Raw genomic sequence first — 23843 nt, 5'->3', positions numbered from 1 at the left:
GTGATCGTCTGATGACAAATATTTAACATCCTGCCACAGTATTGATCCGAATACCCTGAGTGAAAAGGGAATTGGGGATGCACTTTTCTCTTGCAAGGTCAGGATCGTATTTGCCCTCTGTCTGTCTGTCGGTGGTACATTTGGCAAAATGCACTGTATGTTTCCCTGTAAAGCGTTTTCCTGATGGGTGGTACACTGATTTAGAATTTCACATCTATTTTAAATGTTAGGAAAATTGTTTGTGAGGTGCAGAGATTTCTCTGATCCTGGACTGATTCAGACACCCCACACCAAGTTTAAAAAGTAGGAGTAAGAAACCTCCGTGAAGTTAATGATTTGATTTGGAAATGCACTCGTACGTCCCTAAATTGACAGCAATACAGGTGTAACTGTTAATAGCTGATGGAGCTGTCAGGCGTAGCCAGACAGCAGAATAAAATGTTGGCATTTTATGTTTCTGCAAACTACGGATATGATAAATATGTACATTTCATACCTATCATACCATCATGTCAGGTCATATCACATTCAGATTACATGAATTAGAGCTGACCTTCATGTAATGTGGAGGAGGGCATGGTGATGGCGTGACAGCTTTGCCAAGCGAGAGACCACTGTTCAGAGATTGTGTTTCAACATTTGTAAGCGTGAAAACACTGAATATCTTTTGAGACCACTGTTCTGAGGTGTGTGATCAAATGTCTAAAAGCATTAAACCACTGATCATTTTTTTATTAGAGACATGTGACTAAATGTTTGTAAGCGTGAAATCACTGAATATTTTTTATTAGAGACCACTGTTCAAGACAGTGTGATCAAACGTTTGTCAGTAATGAGATGTAGGGGTGTTTTACAGCTGACAAAAGTTATTTTTTGACAAGTCCTTGGGATTTTTCAGCTGACAACTGTGTAACTTTTAACAAGACATATTTCAGCTGTGTTTTTAGTACAGAACCAGGTAAGCCAAAACATGATCGTTTCCTAACCCTAAACTAGTGGCTTTTGGTGCCTAAACCTAACCAGACTGTGAGGAGAACAAACTGAAAATTACACCTAATGAAACATAAAGGTACAACCTAAAGAAGGTTGTCTGGTGACACTTCTCGATAAAATAATTAATTACCTATACAGTGGTGCTGAACTATAGATGACCAAGACTTCATGACAGACACAAAAACCAACCATGCAGAATCTTATATGGTCCTGTCGAATTTTATATGGCCGCCAACATGCAGATGCTGAGCAAATTGTCAGTGAGTGCAGCTGTGGGGTACTCAGCCTGCGCTGAGATCCAGGACTGTTCTGTGATTAATGGTAGGGGACGCGCCCCACTAATTGTGGTTCCTGACACAGGCACACGTCCCCAAACAAAGCAGGACAGGGCTGGAGCAGGGTGCCATGCTCAATCACCTTCCAGCAGAAAGCCTGAGTGCTGCTCCATGGGGTTTGGAGGAAAAGAGAGGTCACAGGATATCTGGTGATGACAGTAGAGGAGAGCTCAGGAGAGACTCGAGTTTCTAACCAACTGTGGGAAGTAGAGGGAATGTTCCAGGTTTGGCCATACGGCCAGGACGGGGATTTGCAAGAGACAAACACAGAAGACAGAGTAACAGAAATTAGAGAGGTAGATTGTCCTGACAAGGAAGGGAGAGATTTACTAGGCCTTACTTTATCCTCACTGGATTATCCTCATTGGATTTGAATTTAAGTCTGCTTCTGGTCTGTGTAACTACATGCACCTGTTGCAGCCAAATCATTACAGCCACATTGTTTAACTGCATACACATCACCAGTGTTTTGGAATTATACAAAAGTATCTTTAAGGAATTTATCACAAAACAGATTAAATGTATGTTATTCCTCTCTGCTGCTCCACATGCAGGTTCCAGATCCATCACATTCTCAGGAGTCAGTGTTTTTAATAAACTTAAACTCTGCAATTTTACAACACGAGTAAACATTTTACTCGACTGACCCGCGGATTCTGTAAAGGCAGAATAAAAGGCTCCAACATGCAAATGCTTTGTGCTTCTCTTCCACCTGCCGGCATCTTTTGAGAGTGAGGACAGATGGAAGTCATGAATTGGCTGCAGCGAGGGACTCCAGACACTCAGCTCTATCAAGAAATCCCTTTATAGGGGGAGGGAGGCAGACTGTTTTCATATTGTTTCTATCAGCGAATAGAGTACCACAATGGGAGAGACAAGTCCGCAGTTCTGTGTGGTTCTCTGTTAACATTTACTTCACTAACCCTAGATTGGTGAAAGGAATCAGAGGCCAATATTTTTTCCAAAATTGAGTAGTCAAAAGTTAAACTTTATACATGTCAGTGTTTATATGTATTTAAGTGTTTGTCTCTGCATTTATGAACATTTCTTAATTGTGCCCTCACAGACCGATCGTCCTGGGTCCAAGTCATTCAGGCAGAGCCCCCCTTGGTCCCTCTTTGGCCTCCTAGGCCCCCCAGGCCCCCGTGAGCTTCCCACAAAAAGTCCACAATGCTATTCAAACAATAGGCCAAGGGACAAAGAGCACATTTACACAAGTGGAGCTTTCTTTGAAAGCAAAAAGGCACTGTTTGGAAGATTTCCAAACCGCTCCCCCCCTCCAAAAAAAACCAGAGCCCTCTTTGCCCCTCCACACCCCACCTCTCAATTCCCTTGCTTAAAAAAAGTTCACCATTCCAGTGATGGAGACGTGGGAGCCAAATATACTACACCAAGCCCAATCCCACCCGCCAATCCACAAGCACCCCCAATTTAGCCAAACCCCCTCTTTACAGGACAAAAGCCCTTTAGAGGCCGAGTGTATGTGAGGGCTCTGGTGGATACCATAGTGGCTTAAAGACCGTGGAGGCCTCTAAGAGACACTTCTTTTACTCCCAGTCTCCCTTCATTTCTCTTTTCCTTCTCTCTCTCTCTCTTTCTCTTTCTCTCTCTCAGGCAGTGAAAGGTTCAGCAAGGGGTAGAAAGAGTTTGGAGAGAGAGGGGAGGGGGCAGTAAAGGAGGAGGAGGGGGTGTAGAGGGTGCTCTTATGTCAACATTGTGGTATTTTCCCAAAGATGCATATCGCCTCTATACAAATAGGAGATGTATTTATAGGAGTACATAGAAAGCTGCATGAGAGGAGAGTGTTTGGCCGAGCTTTCTGGCCACGGCCCCCATGGCTCCATGGATGGTCTTCATGGCTAGTGAAATTGTTATTCTTTAGATGCGCGTTGGCTGGGAAACACATAAGTTCTCAGGCGACCACACAGTACTCTCCCTCCAAACATGGCTGCCACGCAGAGGAGCCCATTGAAGGAAAGGGTCCAGCACCATACATCTTGACCAGAGCCAATATCCCGAGGTCTCTTTGTCACCGAGTCCCACACGGCTGTGGCTAAGCAGCAGGCATGTTCGGGGAAACAGGGTAACACTCACTAGTTTTAATGACGCATAACAATTAATCTGCTCGCTTGGATCTGAAATTATTGTTGCAATCAGATCTGTCAGCAACAATTTCTTACTGAGGTAGATAATGGGACAGCGTGTCAGTTTAGACTGTAATTAATTCTGGCGTTTCCTCTCACAGAAACTAGTCACCAGAGCTTCAGGTACATAACAATAACCCAGTATTCAACAACTGTCTGTGCGCATCGGAAACCTGTGAGCACAAGCCCTCGTCCTGCCACAGAACAGGTCAGCCAAACCAGACAGGCAGGTAGTGTGTCACCACAGGAGCCTCCTGTCAAACACAGAATGTGGTGATTCTTTAAGGAAATTTAGAACCTTGGCTGAGCAAATACAAAGCACAAAGCTCAGCTTGAAGTTCAGTCAACAATAGAGAAGCACTTGAACCCTTTTTGATCCGTGTGCAATCACCCGACCCAGCCCTGAAAAAGACATTCCTTTTGATCTAATAAATGTATGCTAGTCAGACGTGTCAGGACTATTGCCAAATACTAGTCAAACCAGTGTCTTCAATGAATTTGAACTTGTTGTCCCTTTGTACAGTTTGTCTCTGTGAACAATGAAAGGTGACACATCAAATTACTGTATGACCAAATGCATTACATGTTTACCGGGATTATGAGCTTAAAAACATCTAGCAACGATAGAAAAAAATCATGCACACACAAAAAGCCGCTTTGAGTATTCACACAGTGTTTTACTGATTCAGTGACTAAACCTAACAGAGACTCTCCAGCTTCAGCTCCACAGCGAGCAGTGTAATCAGCATTTATTCCCCAGCCGTCTCCCACTTTCTCCTCCATTCTCCCTCCCGGAACAGGCCCTCCCAGGTGACATGACAGTCTCTCACATAACCAGTCTCCGCTGTTTGCTAACGCTGCAGCTCTCTGTGCATCACATTCACAACAGGCTCTGCAATCCTACACAGCAGGCGGCGGCTAGAGCGGCAAGCACAACACACACCTGAATAACACAGACAGGGTCCTGCAGGGAGCTGCAGTTTGAGTGTGTAAGGCGTATGTATGTGTGTGTGTGTGTATCCTAGACAGCAGTGATGCAAGTTGATCACTGGCCCTGTTAGGTAGCATTGACGTCTCCACCTCAGAGCTGGCACACAGGGGAGTTATTGATTAGCATTAAGCATCCATGCAGATGGCCAATAAAGAGCAGGTGAGCCAAAGAGGGCCTGGGGAGTGGGAAGAGGGGAGGTGTGTGTGTGTGTGTGTGCGTGTTCGGGTTCGTGTGTGTGTGTGTGTGTGTGTGTGTGTGTGCGTGTGTGTGTGTGTGTGTGTGTGTGTGTGTGTGTGTGTTCGTGGCTGCAGTGGGAGGAAGGGCGAGTAAGAGGGTGTAGGGTCGCCAAAAACAACAGGGATGATGAGGAAAACAGGCAAATCAGAGCAGCCTTACTGCCGGAGAAAATGAAGTATTGAAAACTGTTTACAGAAAAGATGTGGGGATGTTTTGGTTGTATGCACTGTATTTGGAGTAATATTCTGATGCTTATTCTGACGGTAAATTTTCCATTTGTCATTGCTGATTTATTAGCCGTACGAAGCAGCAAAGATGTCAGGAATGATGGGTGGATAAAATGCAACACAGGTTGCAAGCAGGTGTACATGGAATTAATCGTCTTGCTTCCTTAATCCACCAGGAAGCCTCGTTTTCTTGTATTCCTGATGCTGCTGCTCCTGGCTTAAATATGGTGCAGGTTCCTGCATGCGTGTCAGGTATTATGCATCAGTCCACATATTCCCTGTCATATCTGTCTTGGAATATACTGCAGGCACTTCAGTAATTCACTCATGATCCTCACACTACAAACACGACAATGTGACTAATAATTTCCGGAGAGTATTAAAGAACAAAACGAACACAAATTCCACCTTTAACGTCATATTTATTGTTATTTAGTTACTCAATAAAACATATACAGATATATACAATATGCAGGAAAACAGACGACTGCACTTTACATATTATTAAAAAAAGAAAACAAAAAACAAAAAAACAAAAAAAATCAGTTCGTAAATTGCCGTCACAGTCCTCCATCTATTGTTTCAGAAATTCAAATTCAACAGAAGCTTTATTTAAAGATTACAAGATTGCCTAACACACAGCAAATTTTCTCTTATTATACATGTGCAATACCAATAGTCTTTTTTTTTTCAATTCCCTTATTAAACAATCCCTTGACCTCCGTTTTCAGTTCCCATTGGCTGATTTGTATACAAGTGGTTGAGGAGAAGAGAAGAGAAGAGAAGAGAAGAGAAGAGAAGAGAAGAGAAGAGAAGAGAAGAGAAGAGAAGAGAAGAGATATTTGAGAATTAAAAGAGTAGAGAACTACAACAAATCTTAAATGATAAAGCAGAAAATAAAAAAGGTTTGACTTTGCTTTGATAAAGAGGGGAATAGTTGTGTCCAAAAACAAATGGTTGAGTTACATTCATGCAGTTTCATCCCTCTTCCCGTCTTCCTCTTACTCTGCTCAGTGTTCAGGCCTCATTCGAGTGTGTGGGGACAAATCTCTACTTCTGTGTATATTAGCAGAATGTAAATTTAGGTGGTGGTATTCTGGGCAGCAAACAGTAAAGCTGCATTAATTGGAAGGATAATGTACACATTAGAGCTGAAACCATAACTAAGGTGAGAGCAGGCAGGCTGTAACAAGCAACAGAGTAAAAGCCATGACATCATGTTCGCATCACAAGACTCAACACTGGTATACAATCTTAGCCAATGACAACAGAATATCTCTTCTTCTTCTTTTCTGCTTCTTCTTCTTCTTCTTCTTGTTTTGTATTCTCCTCCTTTGACATTTCTTTATTTTTCTTCAACAAAGAAAATAAAACAAAAAAGAAAAATATTGATTTGAGGTTTTCCAGATATGGGCATCGTTGAGTCGAGCCCGAGCTGTATTGTCCAGCAGTGTGTGAGAAAGTGTCCTCGAGTGTGACTGCATGTGTCAGAAAAAACATGGTATTTGCGTGTGTGTGTGTGTGTGTGTGTGTGTGTGTGTGTGTGTGTGTGTGTGTGTGTGTGTGTGTGTGTGTGTGTGTGTGTGTGTGAGTGCGTGAGTGAGTGTGTGTGTGTGGTCGTGTTTGCATTTATGAGCGTAAATGTCTTTTTCTGTCCCTGAACAGGCAGGAGCTGCTCGCAGTTGTCTCCTCAACACCCTCTCATCATCATCCTCATCTTTATCTTTATCTGTCTCTGACAAATCGTCTTAATTTGTGATCTTCTTTCTTTCTTCCTGCCGGGCCTGCTTCGCGTTCAAGTCAGCGCCGCCACGAATGTCCCAAATCGGTTGGAGATATCAGAGTGGAGGGAGCGCCAGGACGAGACGGGTCCCCCTCGGCCCTTACTGTCCCCCAGCTCGTCTGTGCAGTGGACGGACAGGCACTGCAGGTGGTTGCCTCCACTGCTGCCACCTCCCGCTCCTCCGGCTCCTGGGGCCCCGGCTCCAGCCTTACTCTGGGACAGCTCTGATTCTGCAGACGAGCACAGAGAGGAGAAGGTTAATTAAGACTGCACCAACATGAAAAACAACTTCAAGCAATTGGCATTCTCTGATCCAGATGAACCATTTAAAATACACACTTTTAATTAAACCAGTGTCATTTTCACATCCCACTCTAAATCTGCACTGTGAAATTAATTCAACACTATTCCACCCCCCCATCAGTGCGACCCGAAAAGGAGGCTGTAAGCAAAGCTTCCTGTCCTCACACTCCTCCTCCTCATTCCTGATAAACACATGTGAAAACACACGCGCACAAAAATACACACACTCATTTTCTCCCAGTGTACAAATCTGGAGCGCTCCTGCACGACCTCTGGTCACAGGGTCAAAGGGCACGGACAATACTGGCCTTTAACCCTGCTTGACCCAATTTACTGGTATAATGACCGTACCACGGTATCGACCCTGTGTCACCAAAGTGTGGAGCCTCATATTAAACGGTTGAACCAAGCTTCCGGAAAATCCATACACAGGTTGATTACAAGTCATATATATAAAAAAAAATCAGCTGTGCCACAGAATTAATGCTGACGCCTGAGATGTATGCCTCACATATGGAGAAAAATCACTTTGTGCCGTGTAACGAAAAAATTAGTCAAGGGGAAGATTGACGAGGACAGGAAGTGCTTGGCTAAACTATACATAAAAGCGCAGCGTCACACTTCATCTGCTGAGATACAGACTGCAGCAGACGGAGGGAGAGGAAGGCAGATATGAAGAAAAGTTTTAAAGAAGACACAAAATTCAACAGGGGAAAGAGAAACACAGCAACTCTGAAAGAGGTGACGGTGGGGCTATGTGTTATGACTATAGTGTTGCATCGTGTGCTTTGGGTTTTGCCTCCAAGGAAGCCCAAAGCGAAGAGAAAGTGTGTGTGAAGATGTTATGGATCCTCCGCTAAAATCAGTCCGATTATTCTCCCATCTTCTCACCGCAAGAAACGCATCACCGCCTCGCTCCGTGTGGATGGTGAGCGGATCAGTGTGCCGCACAAAGACACAGAGCTTTAAGGTGCAGGGACAACTAGGTGTCTGAGTGTAGAGACAGCTAGAAAACAGCTCTGACAAGCTGAGTTACATGTGTCAGAGGAGGGAGAGGCTGTGATAGACGACAAAGTCGACGGCACAGAGGCTGCAGATCACAACACTCCAGTCAGTCTGCTGCTCACCTGAGAGGGAAGAGGAGCGCTGCGCAGACCTCCATATCATCATTCCCCCTGTTTTAGCTCATCCTTCTCTGCTACTTAAACAGTTTTCATCTTGTTTTGCTTACTGTTTTCATCTCCCTCCCGCTCTGCTTTCACAAACCCTGAGGCAGCAGTGACACAGAGTTAACAAAACACAGCCAGGGAAGAGAACGCCAGGCCAGACCAGGCAGCTAGGACAACCAAGAGAGGCAGGCAGGCAGGCAGACATGCAGGCAGCGAGGCAGGCTTGCCCCCCAGCCTGTCTGGGCTGCGACCACTGGAATGGAAAAGTGGGGGGATTTGGTAAAAGGTCAGGCAGCCAAGCCTCCCGTTGTTCCCTGTTTCGTTTGTCTCTCTGACTGCCGGTCTCTGTGAATTTCTCCATCTCCCTCCCAAGGAGTGGAGACATGGTGTAAGTGGGGGCTGAGGGCGCGTCGGGGTAAGGCAGGAACGAGGATTTAGAGCGGTGTTGGTGGCGGCGGTGACAAGATCTAACATTTGCCAGAGGGTCCAGTCATACACCTCAGCATGGCGGATCCCCACCCCCTGCCAGTATCGCCCCCTCCCCTCTCTCCACCCCCTCCACCCACTCACACTCCCTCTTCCGAGCGCTGTACCCTCCAGCGCCCGCCAGCAGCTCATGCTAGCTGGGCACAGCAGGGTCCGCACCGGCCTGAATAGGCAGCCAAGCGTTCCCCTGGCTCACTGCTGACACACAGCAAACTGACAACACGCACAGCAAAAAACACACAACACGCCAACCACTGCCGCCGCCGCTGCCGCTGCCATGCCCACACCAGCCCTCAGCTGCTGCTCCACTTGCGCACACACAAACACACATATGGACGCACATGCAGGAACACACGCACACAAGCTCAGCAAGACACATCACTCGTCAAGAGTGGAAAATACAAAAAAATACACATTGCAAACATGATAACTCTCTTTTCTTACACACATACTGACAAATGTGAAATCCCAGCATACATGTTTCGATTTGAGCTCATATTAAAAAGCAGATTTCTATTTATTCATCAGTTTAAGAAAGAAAAGTACTATTTTTTTAAGTTACTTTTTCTATCATCTCTTCAGGATAAAGACCTCCAGTCCCTCTGAATGGGCTGTTTGCTATTTGTTTCAATACACTTTTCAATTAACAGTATATGCAAAATCCACCACTTGTAAAAATAAGCCAAACACTTGACCACCACAGGATTAAAATATCAGCCTGCATTATAGGGTAGCCAAAGGGGATCCGAGGGATGTGATTTTTATGGGGAAAAAATCAAGACACTACCCTTAAATTGTAAGCATTATCCATGGCGGCGTGTTCGTTCAGAAGTGGAAACGGCGGTGTGAAATTCTACATCACACAGGTCTAAAACCCCAAATCAGCATGACATTTTACAAGCAGGGAAATCTTTTTATATATATATATAATGAGATCCATCTTGTTATGGCTGTTCATTGACTAACGCAGAATTCATATCCGCGGTAATATCTCAATAATAGCCTATTCATCCGAGGGGAACAAGTGCTGAGTATCAACAAGCGAGAGGGGAGAAAACACCTAATAAAAAGGGAACAGTAACAGCACGAGCAGCTGCGCAGAGCTGCAAATACATACACCTAAATATCCTTAACCACATTACAGCCAGAAAAGATTACCACTGTGATGTGTTAAGTAAATACTGAATTTAATGTGATGCACTTATATCGCTATATCTCTCGCCCCAAGTGCTGTACTTTGTTATTTAGTGCCTGGTGATGATGCTCACACACACACACACACACACACACACACACACACACACACACACACACACACACACACACACACACACACAAACACACACATAAGCAGCGGGGTTTTGGAGCCGTCTCACAGACACAGCCAGAGACGATTTACAGAGATGAGTAGAGCTTCGAATGCCATGAAGGCTGGGAGCACAGCGCGCAGCTCTGGTTGTCTGGATGACACCAATGTGTCTGGGAGCTGACGGCCTGACACGGGTTTACATGTCATACCACACACACACACTCAACTCACTCGGAGCAGCGCAGGGAGGTAAACAATGGCTGCTCCTAGACTATTTTTCAGCTCTTTAATAATAGCTGTTAAAGCGAGTAATTATTTTTTTCAATTAATTGTAAGAGGCAAAATTTTTTTTTTTTTTAAAATGACAGTCACCTTTGAAGCTAACACAGATATTGTGACTATTTGTAAAATAATCAGAGCAGAAAAAAGAAGCTGAATGAAATGTGTTTCTTAAATGACAGAAGACGAAAATAAAGTGTGCGTGAGAGAATCTACAAAGCTCCTTTTTGGTTCCTCAGAGCCGTCACATTGATTTCCCAGGCCCCAGAATCCCATGCGGCAGGCCTCTGCCCTTTCTATCCCGAGCTCTATACTTCCATGACGACACTTCACCTTTAACCTTGTGCTCCCGAGGCCGCGACCCCGTCCTCTCTGAACACAAACCAGCCCTATCAGAATGCTCCGCTCGCTGACAAAAACACCCAAAGGCCTCCGCTCCTATGACAGTGTGTGACATCAGGTCAGATTCCTTTAGCATAACAACTACCACTATGGCCTTGTGTGAGGAGTCTGTCTTTGTCAGCACAAAACTCCCATCACAGTCCACAGAGAGAAAGTCGGATTTGGAAATAAAATGGGCTGAGAAAAGGTCTGATTTTAACAGGGCGATCTTCAGAACTCTTCTTTTCTAGCTGGCTGAAATTCAACAACTTTAGATTCTCCCTACATTGTCTCGTCTCTTCCTCAGAAATGACAGGACATGCAGGTCGCTGTCGAATAATTAACACACCCAGGAAATCAAAAAAGACCTCCAATGCGTTCAGGAAAGGCTACCAGAGGTATTGTCCTGAGTATCTCCTGCCCAAAGGTGGGTAGGGAGCATGTGAGGCTCCCTGCAACCCCCGCCATCCCCAACTCCACCCAACTGCCGTACTGTGACCTTTCCCTCAGAGCAGGGAGGATATCTGGAGGGAGCAGGGGGGCACATTTCTCAGGCAAGGGCACAGGGGTTATTTTGGTTTGAATTTCCTCTCTGTCCTCTGGCCTGCAACATAAAGGAAAAAAAAAAAAAAACTTGCCCAGGCAGGCATTGCCCCTAGCATTCGTTACCTTCTCTCCAGCAACACACCCATTCCCATCCCCTCAAACTCATACCCACATACACACACACACACACACCTCCCCCTCTGGCCACAAGAAGTGCTTAGGAAACCAGACACAAATCAGAACATGGGAAGTGATTTAGTGCCTCCTTCATAACTCACGACCATGTCCAGGACCTGTCCAGCATGTCATCCAAGTCGCTGACATATTGATCTACTCCGCTGTCTCTATTTTGTTTCAGCACAGTGTTGCATGCTCTGTTTTCTGTGTTTTCACCGTCTTTGGAAAAGGTCAACCACACGTGAAAACAGCAGCAATTTTGAGATTAGACGCACCTGCATGACAGGGACTTTTGTTTTGAATAAATATGACAGTCGGGGTAATTATGAGCTCTGTTCCAGGAATTGCAAAAAAAAATAAATAAATAAAAAGTGTCAACAGATCATTTAATCAGTGAAATTAAACAGATGTCCTTTTAAATTAATGTCATCTATTTAACCTTTTGTTGTTGTGTGTTTTACTTATTAAGACGAGAAATATTTGAAAAATATATATATAAATATGTTGATACAACTACGTGCAGACAAAAATGAGCAATAGTCGTGCAGCAGGAAACTGATGGAAAAAAATGTTTGATGTTGAATTGAATTATTTTCCCTTCCATGAATGCAAATGGTTGCTATTACCCAGCAACTCGCGTCATGAGCGAAACTACAGATGTTCTCTGAATAAAAAAGAACACATCTCTCTATCTCTCTTACTTTCTCTTTCACTCCATCAGTCTCTACTTCTGTCTCCCAGGAGAAACTGCTCCGGTGTCATAACTCATTTGTCAATTCCTCAATACAAATTAAAGGCGCCTGACGACTTCCTGTATGGCTAATAACATAACCGCTGCTGGCAGCGTGACAACATCTACACCTCTGAATACCTGAAAACACACACACACACACACAGACCTTTTTAAAACCTGTACTCGTATTTGGGGCAACATATGAACCCAGGACACCTTTCAGGAGTGTCTTATCAAACTGATGCCGTTTTTCTTCTCTCACTCTGGCAGTCATTCAACCAGACAGTGGACATTTGGAGGCATGTCACATACAGACGATCGAAGGTTTGAAACTCCTTCAGTCTGTGCATCTCCCGGATAAATTCAGCTTTCCATTCCCCGCTGCATCCATGGAGAACATTTACCACATGCTGAGACAAGTTTTATTTTATTCCAACACCCTTCCCCAGGGAAAACAAAACACCGGATGAGCTGCTATTTTGAAGAGCTGAAAAATCCAGCAAAGCAAAAGGCCTGACACCTTTGTTCATCTTTTTCTCTCTTCATCAGTCACAAGCACGCTGCTTTAACAGGCTTCCTTTGACTGTCACTAGTGCTCAATGTCTTGCAGAGCACACACACACGCACGCACGCGTAGCACATAAACAAACACGCACGCACACTCACAAACGCAGTCTTAAATATCAGACGCTTTAAATGCGCGATAGGCGCTTCTCAGTCCTGCACTAATTACAAGTCAAGTAAATACTCTTAAATATTTTCAACACGTTAGAATTATGCGAGCGTGCTCCACCAAGCGAGACACCTGAGATCAGGGGCTGAAGCTGTGAGCCTGACACGAGTCTAAATAAATCAAACTTTATGTCTACAGCTGACAAATCCACACTATCAAGTTGCAGTGTCTACAAACCTGCCCTTCGTCACATACGTGCATGCCAGCACACACACACACACACACACACACACACACACACACACACACACACACACACACATACACACATACACACACACACAGGCATTCAATCACAAGCAAAAATAGAACAAAAATATAAGGCGATAACAGTGTAAATGGTGTAATTCTGTCGCTCTGTCATTACAATTATGTATTTAGGTTGCTGAAATCAGAATATAGACTGTTTTTTGTAGCCCTGATGAACCCGTCAATAACCAAGTCAACTTGCAGGAGTTGCCCGAGGATGAATTGTGACTTTTAGAAACAATATTACAAAGGCTAATTGCTATGATTATCATAATGATTATCATTACTGCAGTGCAGGAGTGTGCGAGAGGCTTGCTGGATGATGTGTGCTGTTGAAAAAGTCAATATGAAACACCTTGTAATGACAGGTAAAGAACATAGACTGCCCCGAGCTGTTTTTTTCCACATTCAAACACATGCCAATCACTTTTCTTCTTTTTTTAGAAAAAGGAAATAGAAATTACGGGTGTGATTTGTGGGGTTGTTGTCGTACTGAAATGTCAAAGGCAGGTAGTCTCACAGGATTGTTCTCCGCGGTGGAATATCAATACGGCTCTTTCTGCGGATTTAAGTGCTTTCTAGTAGGTGTGATAAGATGCAAGTTCCCTCTTTTCAAACCTGTCAAAGTCAGAGTGAAAGAGATTTGATCATGATTAGAGCTGTTTATTGGCTGATGACTGAGAGCGAAGAGTGAAACTATTCCGCAAGGTCAACTGTGAAGTTTTTTAACTGCGCTGAAAAAAAAAAAAAAAAAAAAAAGTGCGTGTGGCAAAAAAAAAAAACAGTGAAAAATAAAAATAACTGAATCACTTCCTACGCCTGCTGGTTGCCTGTTATCAAGACTATGCATGAGTTCCCAAATGAACGGCCAGCTTCTGGCTAAGATATACAGGAGAGAGTGAGGAGGAAGAGCGTAAAACACATTTTTTTTTTTTTTTTTTTTAAAGAAGGAGGAAATAATGTTAACTGACACCATACAAGGAAAAGCTGCTCGTGTACACCTCGACTCCTTTGCCTCCATGGGAGCATATGACGCCGAGTAGCACGCAAGAATCCGCAGGCTGTGAGTTTACAGCAGCAGGTATGACTGTGCCTTAGTGAAAAACTTGAGCTACATGCTGTCACAGAGAGAGGAGGCCAAATATGGGGTCCAAAGGGGGCCATTACTGCAGCACGCATCACTTTAAACAGGCACACAGGGACCACAGAGAGGGTGAGCTGGGTGAACTGACATCAGCTCCGAGAGCACAACTCCTCTACAAATAAGCACAGTAGAACTTTTATTGGCTGCTCGTCTGCACGTTCAAACATTCAGCGGAAGTTAGTGAAGAATAATGTGGAACTGCTGCACTGTGTCTCCTCCGAATCATCGCAAGACGTGTGGCTCACGTATTCCCTCTAACACAAACACACCTGGTGACAAAATGGTCTGAGGTCCCTCTGAAGTTACACACACATTTATATTGAGCACTGTGCGATGGAAACGTTCACCTTATACGACCAAGCTGACCTTGGACCCCCAGCTCTTTTATTTTTCACTGCAATCAGCTCATCTGCTTCACCAAAGTACACACAGCACCATAATCCCACTGTTTAAAAAAAATTAACTTCCTAAAAAACACTTGCTAAAGTGACATTGCTAAAGACACATTCTGGGTAAGGTCGAACAACTGACAACTAAATGCACAACTTGTCAAAAAATGTAAATGAGAAACGACTCAAAGTTCTGCTTATAATTACAATAAAGTGAATTTAAGTGCATTTTCAACTACATTTTCACTTTCTATTAGATACTTAAAATTAAGTATTTTTGAGTGAATTAACATGTTAATTACCGTTTATTATTATTGAACCTAATAACCTGACAGAATGCTAATTGTTTAAGAGGAAAAGCAATCTATGCATAATTCAACAACACTCACGAGAAAGCAAACTAAAGCACATTTATGTAAATGAAAGGGTGATGACACAATTAGTTTTCTGAAGAGGAGAGGTAGAAAAAAAACTTATTTCTATGTGATGACAAAACTAAGAAATGATTTAGCCTATATTTCAGACGTATGAAACTGTAAAAGAGTATTTACACAGAAAAGAAATATCTTAAAGTTTATGTGGTCTTGGGCTGAAGATTAAAAGTGTCACTGGAATGACATAAATTTATTTCTCCTACTAAAAATGATCATCTTTTAAGAATTTTCTGGAGCAAGTTACTTTGAGTTCGGGCTAATTAATTTAGCCTGATTTATTTCAAATTAGTGTCACTGACATGATCTCTCCACTGGCTGGATTTTTGTTCACAAGGTCTAGACTGACTGGTTGGGGGGGTATTTCTTGCAGTGTGCGAAGCCTGTGGGATGCTGGCTCTTATGGAACTACACTGTGGGCTATGACTTATCTTAAATTATTATGTTATTTTGCTCCCTTCTGTGTAGCCTAAGCATCAGATTCAATCTCAAAATCCCCCTCCCCTCCCAAATACACCTCCACCCTTTTTTTCATCTTTGCTGTCTGAAGCACTCAAATGAGAAACTGTCAGGAGCCGTGATTTGTGCTAACTAGCTATCGATCGCTCCAGAGCTGCATGCCTCGTGTCCATGCAGGGAGGGCTGAGAGAGGAGAGGAAGAGGGAGAGAGCAGGAGAGAGAAGTAGACAGGAGGAGAGATGAGAAGGGAGCAGAAATTTAGACTATTCTGCTTTTAAATACCTACTGAATTTAAAATGTTAAATGTGCTTTCAGACCCACTGAGAATTAAAACAGCGAGAGTGACAGGGTGAGTGTGGCTGACTTCTTATCAGTGTTGGGTTTCCGACTCAAAAGAATACTCATTAATCAATATCAAAAGTGATGATGTTCCTTATCACTCCCCGGCATCAGTGGGCTTTTTTTCTAACACCCCCATAACTCTAGTTTTACATACTCTGTTGTTTTTTAATAAATTAGTAGAATGAGAATCAGTTTGTAAATGATCATGGTAAGAAATCAGCCACACTGCTCAATGATCTTGTCATTTGTTCACTAATTTAGCAGAGAAGACCAGTGGAGAGTAATAATGAGGAAAACAGATAGCTGGATGACTTTTGATCATTCTGGCTCAAATTAATTTGCACACTGCTTGTTATTTTTCTATTGATGTCTAACATCAGCCTACTGCATCAGTGGAAACGCTAAGTAACAGTGCTCCTTGGAAGTAATGGCATTAGTGTTACTACCCGACACCCTGTGCTCAGTCTCATATAAACAATGCGCCTGGACTCGAGACTCCGCGCGATGCGCGCCCCCGCCCCTCTGCACCCGCGCTGATCAGAACAAAGAGGCGCTCGAGACGCGCTCGGCGCTATCGTCAAATATGTACATCCACATTATTATATATCCATACATCCACAGGCCTGGCGGCAGATTCACCCTGACAGTCGGTGGATTTTAATATCATGCAACGTCAACCATCCCTGTCTACTGATGTTAATTTTGAACGAGCCAACGTAAAAGAAATTAGCGAGAATAAACGTGAAAAATAAACTAATCAAAAATAAATAAAACCAACATATTCTAATACATGCCTATTTTTGCAATTATAATGCATATATTTGCATTATATTTGTTTTCCATTACGATTAAAGCACAAAAATTATTAACAAAACATATAATCATAATTTCCCTAAAAATAATATTAATAAAAATAACATTTATTATTATTATTATCATCGTCATTATTATCATTAATACTGTTATTATTGTTATTTTTATTAGTAGTAGTAGTAGTATGGAAATAAAAGATGTAAAAGAAGAAACCAATACGCAGCTTAACAACGTAGCAGTAAGTGTAATTAATATGTATCTACATTGTAATGTACAGCCATCATAAAAACATCAAGATAAAACTATTTGAAACCATAAACATACATCTGATTTTAGTGTCTCTGTCTAGTTGAAAAAACTGCTTTGGTGCCTTAAGCCAGAAGATTTTCTATTTTCCTTGATAAACTTTATATTATAAGCGAATTAATTATTTCCAAAAATATTTTACACTAATTGGGGGATATAAAAAAAATGATTTAAAAGTCACAAAAGTGGCAAAAACAAATAGTATCAAATTGTTGAAGAGTAATTTTAAACTAAATAAATAGTATTAAAAGTTTCACTATAATAACTATTTCCCACGAAAATGAAATTAAAACTGAATGGCTGTATTAATTTCACCGTGATATGTAATCCTTGAAATCCTGTCCTGCCAATCTAAAATCAATCCACTTTGAGCAGCTCTGTATTATCCCATGGTAATAACAAAAACAAACACGTAACAAGGCGAGGGAAACCCCGCTGCGCAAACGCATATCCTCAAAAAGCTATTAATCTTCTCAATGTAGTTGTTCACCCTGAAAACCGAGATAAAGAACCGCAGGAAATGTTTACTTTTCTTGAGCTCTTCTTTTGAAGTGCCTCCACAATGAAGAACCTTATAAAAATACAGAGTAGAAAAGGTACAAGGTTTACTTTGTTCAGTCTGCTGGCATTCAAAACTGCTCCATTCTGATAATCATTTTTTACATTCTTCAATACGGACCCAATTTAACAAGAAAAATACCGCATAAATCGTCTTTTTTTTTTTCTTTGTAAAGGCTTGAATGGCGCTGCCATTAAATTTATTATCTTCCTATAGGCGAAACCTCTAAAATTCAAAGACCCTAGTTAAACAGAGACGGCTGCTGTCTGGCCGCACAATATGGACAAAAGGTCCTTTATTATCAGCGCTAGCAGAGCGTTTTACTTATTATGTATGTGATGTTACACTGCATTTCAGATCAAATAAATAGCATTTTAAGGAAGAAAATATACTAATCCTCTGAGCAAAAATTGTTCAGTTAGTGTAGTCAGTGCTGCATGTGTGTGAGAGAGAAAGAGAGAAGAAAAGTGGGTAAAATAGAACCGAAGGAATTAAACAGTTTCATTTACCTTCTTTACTGCTGTTTTGGCTCTTATTTTTTTCCCATGGTCCCATGGCCTTGTCATCCTCTGACCCGTCCATCATGGCCTTGTCACTGGGCACGTACCAGGTGGCGTGCTGCTCTGCCATGAGGGTGTCAAGGTCAATAGTGCCCATTGAGCCCTTCCCAGCATCCGGGCTGCAGCTTGCCAGCTCATTGTCTCCGTTCTGAGAGGGACAGTCACCATTCTTTTTGCCATTCTTCATGGCCAGGGGCTGGTCCTCAGAGATACTGAACTGCTGCCGCTGTAACTGGATCTGAGCCTGCAGAATCTCCAGAGGATGGATTTCATCCTGGCCAGAGGTGCTGGATGGAGTGCGTACCTGCTCCACCCCAGGAGTGCCCGGGTGGCTCACCCCACTGGCCCCTGTGCCCCCACCAGCGTTCAGTCCATAGCTGTCTGGTGTCGAGGTAGTATGATTGTTAATGCCCATGCCGAGGGGCTTCTGTCCATTTATCAACCCGTGGTCACCCCTCTGCATTTTGGGTGAGCCGGTGATCATAGGGCTGCGATTAGGCTTTGTGGCTGAGGCCCCTCCTGCATCTGAGCTGGAGGACACCTCATCCTCGTTGCCATAGTGGGTGCTGACATCGTCAGGAAAGTCCACTCGAGGTGAGCTACTGTCAGACTTGGCGACACTTTGAATGCCACTGTCCAAAGACGACATCAGGTCGGCCTGGTCCCCCAACATTAGGTCGCCTCCTTTTCCCCAAGAGGGTGATTGGAGGTGTTTCTCATGGGGCGTGCCCCCACCCCTCTCCCCAACGCCAGCCGAGGGGGTCTGCTGGCCTGGACTTACAACAGGGTTACCATTGTCAGAGGAAAAAAAAATTCCAGGGCTCACATGTCCACTGTCTCTTTTTCTCCTCCCTCTCCCTCTCCCACTCCCTGTTGTTGCCTTCCCCTCACTGCACGGGGTAGCGTCCATGTTGTAATTTGGGGAGAGGGCACTGGCTTCCCCCTGCACCGTCTGGCTTTGACTTGCAGGCTTAGAGTTGCTATTCCCGGTGCCAGGCATCTGGCTGTTCTGGGAAGTGCTGCTCTGAAAATATTCAGGACCAGCACTGCCAGTCCCATTAGATGTGCTGCTATTAATGTCCTGCTCTGTCTGACTCAGTTTTCGCTTGCCCTCATTTTGGTTCTTCTTGTTGAATGTTACGTTAAGATTGGGGGCCCCTAGGCTAGCGATCATGTTCTGGCAGGCCGTGGAAAGGGCCGCCAGGCAGCTCTGGCCGAAAACACTGTCTTTAGCACTGGTTTTGCTGAAGTTCCCGAGGGACAGAGCGCCAAGCTTACTAACAGACGACCGCTGGCCTGAGGGGAACTCAGACTGAGGAGGGTAGGTCCCTGGTGAGGTACTCACCCCCTGGGGAGTACTGTGGGCTGGCCCCTGACGGTTAGCCCCCCCATAGGGAAATGTTGGCTGTGCTCCAATCGGAGGTGCAGGGAAGTCAGCTGGCCGCCTCTCTGCTGGTGCGTTCGGATGCCCCGCTCCTGCTCCTGGAGACTGCATTTGTGATAGGTTGCCCATGTTGCCGCTGAACTGTGAGTGCAAGCCCGGAGAATGGAGAGCCTGCACATGTCCATCTCCTGGTATTCTCATGGGCTCCTGCATGCCCATGCCTGGCCTAAACATCATGCCAGCCCCGTTCTGCTGGAGCCCCATATCATGGGGCCCTGATTCATTACCGGCTCCACCCATACGCCGTGACATCATCTCCCCTGGTGGGTGGGACCCTTGGAACCAGGAGTTCTCCTGAGTTACATGAGGATTTTGTCCATCAATGTTGGGCATCCTGCCACCATTCTCCCTGTCAAAGTTGGGCTGAGGCATGCTCCCAACTGGGCCTCCATGTGCCATGGGGCCAGGAGGTACATCGCCGTGGTGACCAAGCTGCTGCAGACTGGGCTGCCTCATCCTCTGCTGCTGGTTGCGAGAGGCCATCTGTTTGATCATCATGGCTGCATTCTGGCGCTGCTGCAGAGACTGCTGCTCAGGCCCTGGATGCTGCAGGGGACCTGGGGGGAAACCTTCACTCACAGGTGGGGTGAACTCTCCAGGCAGGCCAGGGTAGGCGGAGGGAGAGAGGTGGTTATCCATACCACCACACCAGCCTTCACCGCCGTGTGCATTTGGAAAGTCAAATCTCGGCCTTTTCGCCATGTTCATATAAGGAGAGTCAAAGTGTTGAAGCCTCTGATTCGGGGGTTGCTGGGAGGGAGGAGGAGCTGGCTGTTGCATATTAAACATGGGGTCCCCATAGGGGTGCAGACCCCTATTTTCCAGTCTGTGAATGGGATATTCAAACTGGTTGTGTTGGCCAGGAATCATGACCCCTCCGTCCAGAATGTTAGGGTTAGTAGAGCCGGGCTCAGCCTGAGGGGGTCTGGGGAGGCCAGGGGGGCATGAGTTCTGTCTGGCTATCAAGCCAGCCTGTTGTTGCTGCTGCATGAGAGGATGTCTCGCATTGACCCCCGGTTCCATTCCCACAGGCACCTTCCGGCCATTTCCAAAACGTTCAAAAAACACTCCATGCTGAGGCTGCTGGGGCTGCGGGGGCGGCTGGTGTCCCTTAGAGATGCCCTGCATACCTGGTGTCCGTGGCATGCCAGGGTTCCCTGGGAAATTGCCGCTGGGAACGGGCCTTCCTGGCCCAAAATGGGGTAACTGAGATTCAGATTCTGATGGGGAAAATACATGTACATCAAAATGTCCAGATGGAGGCTCACTTGGGAAGTTATACTCTAATCCCTCCACCGCTCCCTGGTTGGGCATTCGCCGAGGCTCCAGGCCGTGAGACTCAGAGGAGGAGGATGAGGAGGAAGGGAGACCATGGAAGGATGCTGCTCTGTTAGGTGACTGGTCCAGGGGTAGACAGGGGGCAGGGACAGCATGGCTGCCACTGGGAGGCCCATGATGTTGAAAGTCAGGCATGTTACCAGGCCGCTGCTGCTGCTGCTGTTGCTGGGGAAAGCCATCCCCTGCCTGTCCCTCAGTGAGAGGATCAAATCCTTCACCAAAGCCCTGCTGTGGTCCCATGCCATTGTTGTTGTAGCCCATTAGCCTGCCACCATGCAGGCATGACGACCCTGGCTCTGGGCCTCCAAAATTCCCACTGAAATGAGGGTGAGGTTGGTGGGGGTGAGGTTGATGGCCGTGAGGATGTCCTTGATGAGGTTGCTGGTTGTTAAAAAATCCATGCATGGGTCCTGCTTGCTGCTGCTGTTGCTGCTGTTGTTGAAGTCCGCTGCCTGCATGCATGTCCGAGTGGCCCCGCGGGTGAAAGCCCCCGTACTGCTCTCCGTTCATGTTCATATTGAGCCCGAGCATTTGCGGCTCGCTCAGAGGGCCCATACCGGGTTCCACGGCTCCCGGCGGGCCTCCAGCGTGAAAACCTGGCCCTTTATAATGGGAGCCCATGTTCAGTCTCGGTTGGTTTATGTTTCTCTCTGACTGGCCAGGGTTTCTGCTATTAATCTGAGAACCAAACTGCTCCAGCCCAAACATACTCCCCTGCAATCAATCCCACATGACGGCCAGTTTGCCAGACATCGGCACACTGTCTGTTTTTCCGTCTGTCCCCAAAAGCGAAAAGAAAAAAAGATACCAAAAAAAACTATTCAAACGTTTTTTTATCACAAAGGCGATTAAACTGCTTTATCTATTTTAAATGTTTAAACTCACCAAATAAGTTCTCATTGTTGTGGATCAGTTGTTTTTGTTTTTCAACTTCTCCAAGGACGCGGAGGAGAGAGAGAGGCAGTGTCCAAATACGCACTCAAACTGTGTCCCTGTGCCCGTATTTCTGCGTGCACTTGACTGCTCTTCTTTTTGTCTCTGACTAAGCGAACAAATATAAAAGCCTGCTGTTCAACTTGCTGAACGAGTGACCTATAATATTCCAAAGTTTTTCCGTGCGCATTTCTTCAGGGCGAACATGACATAAAAACACAGAGCGCACTGGAATTGGAGCGATCGAACAGGGAATATGGCAATTTCTGTCAGCTAATTCATTATTCCAGTCCAATGTCAAATGTCCCAGAGCGACTTTTTTGTGTAAGGTCCCATTCTGGAAACAAGGGAAAAGTCCAATCGGAGCCGTGCAGTAAAAATTGTCTCTGTGGCTTTGAGCAAAAACAAAAAAAAAATCTTTCTTTAAATAAACACTGCCCACCGATGTCATTCAAACTGCTGAGCAGGCATGTAACCAGAGGTCCAGTGTGATGGAAAGTCCACAAACACGGATCTCGAACCCAGGCACCGGAGAACCGGAGCGTCCGTTTACGCGACCTGGACCCGGAGCGGCGTGGCGTGCACTACCCGCACTCCACAACCACGGAGCGGCTTGACAGCATCCTCCACCCGCTGCCGGTCATGCGCCTTGCAGAGAAGCGCCTTTTTGCCTTAAGTCCTTTTCGGTGCGTTCCGCTCCTTGTGTGTGCGTCCCTCCGTCTGCAGAGTCTTGTCTGGTTGTGGTCTGAGCGATCCACAGACACACTCACAGTCAGCTCTGCCGCTTGGCTCTGTGTGAGATCAACGCGTCCAGAGGAACCAGCAACAAGTTTTGCATTTCTACAGCAGCTTCCATCCATGAGGCCTCAGCCAATCAGAGCGGGGGAAGAAAGCTTCGGGGGCGGGACAACTGCTTTTAAGGTGGTCTGCGGAGTCAATGAGATTGTAAACGCTTCTGTGTAAATCAGATCTCAGAAATGGCTTTCACTTAAAATGTGATGTTTGGACCAAAACACAGCGCGCAGCATCTTCACATTAAAACCCATCAGCGGGTCTGAACTGGATGCAGTCGCGCGGATGATGATATATTTTTCAAAAACAACCCCGTGATGTGTTTGGCTCGTTATTGTAGTGAACAGCAGCTGAGGTGAGGAAACACTCCTGCAACTCTCACTGGGATAACAGTGCGTAAAGTGAGAGAGAGAGTCTGCTCACTGCTGCTCCGTATGCTGCTTTAGAGCTCTTCACCTGTGAACAAACCTTTTTTAAACACTCGCATCAACTCATCCACTTATCCTGCATCACCTCCATCGCAACAACATGTAAAAGAATAAATGTGAATGGATGGGAACCAGATATTCTGTAGGAACACCAGTGACAAGACGCACTGATTGTTTGGTGCAAAACTTAAATCATTCCGGATGAATCGGTGTCAGTCACCGATGCTGAGGTTACAGACTGGATGTTAGAATATTTTCTAATATTTTCAATAAACTCTTCCTGAAAATCTGCGTTGAACAATGAAATAATCCCACTCTGGCCCCGGCTGATTGGTTTATTATGTACAGAAATGACGACCTATCAGAAACGCAGCCTGAATATCTCCTCTCATATTGATGTTGGGATAAAACCATAAATTAGACTAATAATATAAAGTGACTCGCTCGCACCCCTGTGACCAATCAAACTCGCCCCAGTCTCAGTCTCGTGTGAGACTCTGAGTCCCAACGGGAGGAGGAAAAAAATCCTCCTTAAAAGCCTATCTGAACTAAATGATGTGGATGATATTGGGCTTCGGTTCCGATAATCAATAGTTTTCTCCTGGCATGATAGTCTGCAGAATAAAACGTTTTTGCACGGCCGAATTAGGATAATTTACTTTATTGGTTAATTAGCTGCAGGGATGCAAAAGCAGAGGTTATCTGTGTGAGGTGAAGCGGTGCAGCAACACGAGATAAGACATGGAATTATTGCAAATAAATCTTTATGTTCATGTGAGTCCAAACACAAGACAGTCTGATCACCCTCTGTCTGATACATTTAAAATGTG

At 45.0% G+C, this 23843-nt stretch overlaps 1 protein-coding gene across 1 annotated transcript; it reads right to left on the bottom strand.

Annotated features, from left to right (window-relative positions):
- Positions 1-5329: 5329 nt before the first annotated feature.
- Positions 5330-22553, bottom strand: mn1b (meningioma 1b). Its single transcript, XM_073467209.1, has 2 exons — positions 18028-22553; positions 5330-6940 (listed from the first exon to the last, which is right to left on the bottom strand). Exons 1-2 carry the CDS (start codon positions 21566-21568, stop codon positions 6723-6725), a joined length of 3759 nt encoding a protein of 1252 aa, XP_073323310.1. The 5' UTR covers positions 21569-22553; the 3' UTR covers positions 5330-6722.
- Between the last annotated feature and the right edge of the window lie 1290 nt (positions 22554-23843).

The sequence above is a fragment of the Pagrus major genome, chromosome 5 (assembly GCF_040436345.1).
Source record: "Pagrus major chromosome 5, Pma_NU_1.0".
Taxonomy (NCBI): Eukaryota; Metazoa; Chordata; class Actinopteri; order Spariformes; family Sparidae; genus Pagrus; species Pagrus major.
This window is presented reverse-complemented; position numbering and strand designations above follow the sequence as displayed.

Excerpts from the sequence above, each read along its gene's own strand:
- mn1b (XM_073467209.1), bottom strand. The coding sequence starts at position 21,568 with ATGTTTGGGCTGGAGCAGTTTGGTTCTCAGATTAATAGCAGAAACCCT. Across the intron at positions 6,941-18,027 it reads CCAAAACAGCAGTAAAGAAG|AATCAGAGCTGTCCCAGAGT; the intron begins GTAAATGAAACT and ends GCTCGTCTGCAG.